General features: G+C 42.3%; 1 protein-coding gene across 1 annotated transcript in view; it reads right to left on the reverse strand.

Annotated features, from left to right (window-relative positions):
• The window catches only part of ANKRD10 (ankyrin repeat domain 10), a 42964-nt gene extending 35834 nt beyond the window's left edge, over window positions 1–7130 (reverse strand). The window contains exon 1 of the mRNA XM_054973484.1: window positions 6823–7130. Within this exon, the coding sequence (XP_054829459.1) occupies window positions 6823–7023 (201 nt within the window). The 5' untranslated portion in view covers window positions 7024–7130. The remainder of the gene's footprint in view (window positions 1–6822) is intronic.
• Window positions 7131–8423: the final 1293 nt, after the last annotated feature.

Raw genomic sequence — 8423 nt, forward strand, 5'->3', positions numbered from 1 at the left:
GGAGGGGGGAGAAGCACAGAGGTTTAATATAGGAATCTAATAGCACATATGTCACGTATAATTTATCAGTCTGTGGTCATAAGAACTACAAAGCTCAAGGATAATTCAGCTAGTACCATATGATTTGAAAAGACACGACCAGAAAGGCATTTTTTTCAGTTTAATTTTAATCTTTTAATCTACCACAACCACCAGGTTCTACAGATCCCCGATTCTCACAGCAACCAACCATCCAGTCTGCCAAATTGTACAACATTCAAGCTGTTCAGCCCTAGACTAACAAGCCCTTCTTCAAGAACAGCTAAACATATTCAGCCACAGGGATGACATTTCTACTGTACAGCCATAAAGATATTACAGTCCCACATGATGTCATGTTAAAATTTGCTTTTTAGCCTACTCACTTGATTTAAACAAAAAAAAAAGTTGGATCCAACCAGCTTTCCACTGATGAAAGATAGAGAAGGTCCCTTAAGAATACCTTTTGTGTCTCCTACCTTGTAAAATAGTCTGCCAGAAAAGGTCACATAGGCTTCCACACGTCTATTATTCCACATGTTGTGTGTAAAAACAGAAATGTTCAGGAGGGCATTTTTAAAAAATGAAATAGAACTGTAGTTTATTCTATTGTTTATTGTATGTATTTATTTTCCTCCAACTTTGTTGTATTCTACTTTGATAATTTTATTTTCTGCATTGTTCATGATATATCACGTTTGATGCTTTTTTTGCATGGTTTCATCATTTTTGTACTCTCAGTCACACTGCATTCTTTACTGGATGTTTCATGCTATTTGTGTTGTTTCATACTGTATAACTTACCTTGAGCCCCCATGAGAATGTGGGCTATAAATAAACTAAATAAATAAATATCCCCAGTTGATCATTTGAGTGTTTGAGGGGTCTTCCAATTGCTATTGGATGTGGAGAAATCAGTTGAGTCCCTTTTGTACATGTGGCTGGAGTGCTATATTTTTAAAATCCATAATGAAATTTGTGGTATTCTAATGACCAATTAGGGCTTGACTCTGTTAGGATGCAGCTCAGAAAGAATGCCTAAAGTACAATGGAATCAAATCTTCTAAGACACTTAATGGTAGCAGCCAGAATACTTCTGGATCTATACTGGAAACAGCAATGTCTGCCAAAAGTAGAAACTTGAATTCAATCCTAAGGACCTCATCTTGGAACTTAACCCCACTGAATAAAAAATAAGTAGTATTCTGAGCAGATCTACTTAGGATGGCCCATAATGAATAACAATTGTGTGTCAAAGGACAAAGAGCCTACCCTCTCCCCCTAATATTCAAATCCTCTGCATGCAGAGATGGTTACAGTTTATTAATATTGGAAAACTAAATTTCCTGTGGAAGCTGTAAAAAAGTTTCCTTGATTTAGATTGCATGTTCAAGTTCACAAAATTAAGATATACCTACAAAGTTAATGAAGTTATAAATGGTGTACTGAAACTTTATAGTGTTGAGACATCGCTTTAATTGTTTAATTATTTAGTATTCAGTATTAACTGTCCTATCTTTATCAATAAAAACTGTAGGTGCAGGCTTTCATATGTTTGTATTAAATTTAGATTTAGCATTAAACAACAATAACTATGGTAACTCCCTACACAACTACCACAAGAATTTCAACCCTGGAAAACACATACTGTTGCCATTAGCACTGTTAACATGGCTTCCAAACACAACTACCAAGTGTCAGCAATGCCCTTCCACTCTCTACAGTGGACAAACAGGTCAGTTCCTATGCAAAATAATAAATCTGACATTAAAAATCACAACACTCAAAAAACCAGTAAGAGAACATTTTAATCTTCCAGGACATTCCATTGCTGACCTAAAAGTGGCTGTCTTCAAACAAAGAAGTTTCAAGGGTAAATTCAATGAGACTGCTGAACTTGAGTCCATTTCCAAGTTCAGAACAATGGAAACCCCTCCTCTAACTGAATAGAGACACAGGTTTCTTCTATCTACAGATGCTAATTTCTGCTCTAATCAACCTGCATTGCACCTTTATATCATAACTCCCTTCTTTGCTCTACCCCACCCACATCCTGACTGCGATATAATGGATCAGGGATTTCCACTCCTCAAGTATCTGAAGATGGGAGTTTGACTCTTGAAATCTTATACCTCAAAAATCTTGCTATAAGAACTGTCTTTATACACCACTCTTCTAGTACCCCACTCAGAGTGGTGAACAAAGTCAGTGTTGGTTGTTGGGGGTTTTCCGGGCTGTATTGCCGTGGTCTTGGCATTGTAGTTCCTGACGTTTCACCAGCAGCTGTGGCTGGCATCTTCAGAGGTGTAGCACCAAAAGAAGTCTTTTGGTGCTACACCTCTGAAGATGCCAGCCACAGCTGCTGGTGAAACGTCAGGAACTACAATGCCAAGACCACGGCAATACAGCCCGGAAAACCCCCAACAACCATCGTTCTCCGGCCGTGAAAGCTTTCGACAATACAAAGTCAGTGTTGTTATTATCCCCACAAAACAGCTGGGACTGAGATGAATGGCTTACCCAAGGCCACTAAGCTCATGGCAGTAGTGGGACTCAAACCAACCAAGTGCTTTCAGCCCAATCACTTAACCACTATGCTACAGCAGTTCCTGTTGGTCTAAGGTGCCACTGGATTCACATCCTGCAGTTCTACTGCAGACCAACATACCTGCAGACTACCTACCCAAAACTAACTGCAAAGAAGTCTCATACAACTAAGGGCTAAAAACATCACATACTGTGCCATTTCCTCCCTCCTAACATCCTAGATTTCTTTATGACAAACGTGTATAGAATTACAGAATCAAAGATGAACAACCAAAAACTGTTACAAGAGGGGGATAAAGGAAACAGGAGCTACAATAGTTCAGAAGCACAAGCCTGGCATGCCAGTGCCAGTTTATGTTTACACTTGCTTACACTGACAGAAGTCCATATATGTTTGACCATTCTATTTATGCATCTGTTAAAGCATGAAAAACATCAAATGAATATTGTACGATGCTAAGGTTAAATAAACAGACTACAGCTTACCAAGCATTGCAAATTCAGTCTCTTCCTATATTATAGATTTGATTAGCTGCAATCAATCTTGCAGCCAAAACAAATGCATAAGTTATTATCAACAAAGATAATGATCACTGTTGTAATGTTCATTAAATGAAGTAATATTTATTTACATCTTAATTTTCTTCAAGTGAATTTATTTAACTTGACATACACTAACATTAAAATCTGACCCATACACACACTAACATTAAAATCTGACCCAAAGATTCTGGGAAGTAATTTTCTCTAAGTGTACTAGAAACTGAAGCAGTAAAAGTGCCCTCCTGGGGTGGGAGGGGGAGCAGACAGCTTAAAGAACAAACAGGGGTACAGCACATCATTACATTACTGAGAAAACATGTTTTTATATTACGAAGTTAATAAAGTCAAATTGCTTTCTTTTTAAGCCCTTGTAAGGAAGAAACACTATTTTATATAAAACAAAAATATGTAAAATAAAAGCAGGCCTTCAGAATAGATCCTAATCAACACTGAATGCAAAATTATCACTGGAAACTACTTAATTCCTTTGAAACACAAATATTTTACCAACGTAGTAGGGGGTTTTACACAGAATTGCAACAAAACAATACACAACTTGATAATTGCCAAGGAAACTAACAGCTGAGATATGGTAAGAGTACTGATTAAATTAACTTTGATCTTCTCTCAAGAAAAGCTTTATTGTTGCCAAACACAAGCAGAGACCTGCTTGCCATCTGAACAAACATTTCTTCTTTCCAAGACTCTGAACTTTATTGCCACAACAGATAAATTAAAACAAGGGGAAACTATTTCCAGGTGTTCAAGAGCTTTGATAATGTACACAGATGGCTGTTAGCACACCTGGAGCAAAGGTGACAAGTAAAAGTTTAATAGGGAAAGGCAACATGCAGTTAGTGCTCAACACCAAGGTCAGAAACACCTCCACCCACCCTCCACCCTGTATGACCAACTCAGAACGGAAGGCACAGACTGGGAAAGAGAACAGCAGTGGATGGATCACTGCCCTCTTTATTTCTCATTGGTTCATAGGGCACCTGTTTATTTCAAAAGTTTTGGCTGAAATTCATGGATCTGTTTGTGTCAAAACTGCCTAGGAGTGGGTGACTGTAACACTATCCTTGGAGAAGAGTGAAGGAATTAGGGCAATTATGATCCAGAGACCAGTATTATTTAGAACTTAGGTGCCTCAAGCTACAAAAATGGAGGTACACCCAAAATTCATTTAGGAAAGTCAATTCAAAGATCAAACAACTCAGCTCATATTTCAATCTAGCAAGAAACAGTAGGTGCCTTCCCATATATAAAAACACTGAGGCATGAGGAAAAGCTCTTTAGGATTTAAAAGAAACCAGCAACAACCTCCAATTCAATGTTTAATTGGATGTATGCAGCAAGAGTCTCCAATTAAAAAACATCATACACCTTCTTTTTCAATGGTTGGGTTAGGAATTTTTCTGCAAGTGCTAGGAGACTCCAACTGGTGCAAAATGCTAGACTATCATGCTAAGTTCAAGGTATTGGTTATTACATACAAAGCTCTTTACAGCCTTGTTCCAGCATACCTACGGGACAGCCTCCCTCTGTATGTTCCTCCACGGTAGTTACCCTCATCTGAACAGTGTCTCCTACAGGTGCCAGGCTGCACATGGGTGAAATCAACAGCAGCCCGTACACGGGCTTTCTCTGTGGTGGCCCCTACTCTGTGGAATGGCCTGCCTGAGGAAGTCAGGAGAGCCCCCACTCTCTTGGCTTTCCATAAAAGATGCAAAACAGAATTATTCAAAAAGGCTTTTTATTCAGATAGGAAAGCTGTATTGTAGGGATGAAGTCTCAGATGCTTCACTGATGAGTTAGGGACCGCAGACTTCACCATGTTGCCTTACATACTATCTGCTGCTTTAAATATGTACACCTATGCACTACTGTGCTTCATGTTGTCCAATGTTAGTCCTAGAATTATGTTCTGTTTCTGCTTCATGTTGTCTATTACCAGTCCTAGAATTCATTATGTTCTGTTTCAGAATTTCTTCTATTCTGTATTGGATCCTTGCTAATGGTATGTCTTTGTAAACTTGTTTATATTTACCCTATGGCATTGTTTATGAAAATGTGCTTGCCACTGTATAGAAATGTACTTGATATACTGTATGGAAATGTACTTGAAACGGATTGTACTAAACTCACACTGTGTACCTTGAGTCTCAGTGAGAAAGGCGGACTATAAATGACACAAATTAATAAAATAAATATTGGAGTTGAAGCCACAGAGGGACGGAAGGGAAGTAGGGTGGCTGGGCCAACAGTGACAAAAAGCTCTTTATTCTGGCTGCAAGAGAATGCCATCTGTAAAATTTACATTGCACTGCTACTGAGCTTGATACTAACAAACGAAGCAGAGGCAAAAAAAGTGGGCTGCAGATGAGGAAACTAACAGATTGGGTCAAATGTCATCTGCATTTGTGAATAATGTGGAGAAACCCCACATATAGATTGTACCCATCTATACCTATACACTAAAGGAAGATGGGGAAGGGGAGAATAGCACTGCGTGTATTCCTCAAATTAACTGCACAGTTAATACCAAAACAGCTGGGAATATTCCAAGAGCAAGCAGAACCAGCCTTACTGCTCACAATATGCTTTGGGGGTAGCCCTGTTTGTCACAGCAAACACAAACGAACAAATGTAATATTTTAAGGTAATGTTTCCCAACCAGAGTTCCAAGGATTCACAAGAAATTGTGGAATAAACAAAGAAAAATTTTGAAATGCCATGAAAAATTCCACCTATCCCCCCAAATATTGCTGCTATTGTTGTATTGCGTTTGCATACATTTTGTAACAGCTCAGAACACTGGTAACACAAATGACAATTTGGCAGAGCAAGATTCGGGTCCAGTTGCACCTTAAAGTTGGTCTATAAGATGCTACTGGATCCAAATCTTGATCTTCTACCACAGACCAACACGGCTACCTACCTGAAATAACTCAGCCGTAATTGAATTGCGCTCCCGCCAATCAACTTTTTTCTGGCTTGTACATGTTTTCATAAGTAAGGATTCCTCCGGATTTGAAAAATTAATTTAGGGGTTCCTCCATGGGGGGGGGGAAGAGTTGGGAAACCCCGCTTGAAAGACTAGCAGATTGCCTGAGGCATAAACCTTTTTAATCTACAGCCTGTTTCATAGGACGAAGGGAGCTTCACAACAGCGTAGCTACCAGCAAACACGTTCGCCTTTGCAGCACAACACAAAGCTGCTTTTTAATTGTGCGCACATCTTTCACCGCGTTTATTAAAAAAAAAACAAGGACAGGAGGCCGTCACTACCCAAGAGAAATAACGGGGGTTATGGCGAGGGATTCCGAGGACCACAACAGTCCAGACTCCAGCGCCGCCACCCCCCTTTTTATACCCCTTTTGAGGGTGTCTTTCTGTCCTCTTCAGGTCTCCCCTCAACCACAACAGAGGAAGACGGGGGAGCCTCCCCCCGCCTAGAGCCAGAAAGAGAATGGCCGCTTCCTTCCCGACCCCTCCCCACACAGCCAAGACCCCGCTGAGGAGAACAAGGCGGGAGAAGCGCTCTAAAATGGCGGCGGCGGCGGCGCGCCCTCACCGTTGCCATCCTTGAGGCAGAGCGCGGCCGGGGGGGGGGGGTCGCAGCCCGCCGAAACGGCGCGAGGAGCGCATCCAACCTGCCCCGCCCGCTTCCCTCTGTAAACCGCCGCCGCCTCGGCCTCTTCCCCTCCCTACCTTTCCGAAATGCGCGGCCCAGTGGATGGGCGTCCACCCGTAGAAGGAGTCCTCGGCTGCCAAGTCCTCGCGGGGCGCGCTCTGAAGCAGAGCGCACAAAGCCGGCAGGTCTCCGTCGCGGCAGGCGCGGTGGAGCGGAAAACGCAGGGTGAGCAGCTCCTCGCTCGAGAAACCCGCCTCCGGCCCGGATCCCAGAGACATGGCGGCAGCGCTGGCGCCGGGAGAGAGCAGGCTCCGTCAGATCAGGCGGCTCTGCCAAGGAAGCAGCCGAGCTCCGAGCCAGCGACTGCCACCACAGCCCCGCAGCGCGGCCAGCACAAAAGAACCGAGGCGGTCCTGAAGGGGACTCCACCCCTCGGAAAGGCGGAACAATCGGCGGCTCTATTGGACGCTGAGGGGGCGCCAAGGACGGCCCAAACCCGCGACCCGCCGATGCCGGGTGAATCCGAGTCCGCTGTGGCTGTGATTTTAAGGGCAGGGAGGAAGCGGTGGCAGGCTGTTGCAGTCATAAATAAACCGGAGTCTTGTGGCACCCGAAAGACTGGGCACGATTTCAGTCCAGCATAAGTTTTCAAGGACTGGAGGCTGAGCCTACGGTCCTTGGAAAAGAGACAAGAGTCTTGTGGCATCCGAAAGACTGAACAAGTTTTGCTGCATAGGTTCTTGTGGACTAAAACACGTTTCTCATTCTCGTACATAACTCGTCTGCCTCGTGAGGCTTCGCTTCTTTGTTTCTAACGCACGGAAGTTTATGCTGAATTTAAATATAGTTAGACCTTAAAATACCGCAAGATTCCTGTTTATTCTTAGCTCCAAGAAAATCATTTCAATACATAATAAAACTGGAACAGCTCAAAGTATTTCGCCACCGAAGGCATCCTCCATTCATGCCAATCCCGTTGGTCATGCAGGCTTCAGGAGATCGATATTTACTCCCCCTGCCCCCAAGTATTCTTTCTGCTACCAGGACAGACATCAGCAGCCAACACAAAAATATACCTATTACAAGCATGATTTCCCCTGTTGCACTAAATATCAGTTCTTAATTCTCCCATTAGTAATCCTCACACTATTTTATTCCCTCAGATGTTTGCAGACTGGGTGGAGTAGCACAAGTGTTCACATAAGATTATTCAGAGTCCATTTTGGCCTCCCTCGAGCCACCCAGGGTGAAGACACTAATAACACACCATGGCCAGGATACAAATAGCTACTTTAGGTATTCAAAGCATGTCCTGTACGATTTTCGGTCCCCCCCACTAACAATATACACACACCCCTCCGAAATTTCATATAAACTGCTGCCTTTGAATAGAGCTTCACTTTCAATTGCAGTTCATTGTGTGGCTGCAGTTGGCAAAGCACAAAATTAAAGCCTCCCTGCAGGGGTGCATTTAACAAGCTGTTTGATTATTTGGAAGTTTTTGAAATTAAGTTTAGTGTGTCAATGCATGTCTATGTTCTTAACTGAATCTCTCCTGCCAAATTATTAAGTTGATGTAGTGAACATTAAAAAAAATGTATGGCTCATTCTGGGATTTTAAATTGGATTTGTTTTTGTGCATGCATTAAGATCTGTGTCTGCCTGGGCAAGAGCCAAG

Source organism: Eublepharis macularius, chromosome 3 (assembly GCF_028583425.1).
Source record: "Eublepharis macularius isolate TG4126 chromosome 3, MPM_Emac_v1.0, whole genome shotgun sequence".
Taxonomy (NCBI): domain Eukaryota; kingdom Metazoa; phylum Chordata; class Lepidosauria; order Squamata; family Eublepharidae; genus Eublepharis; species Eublepharis macularius.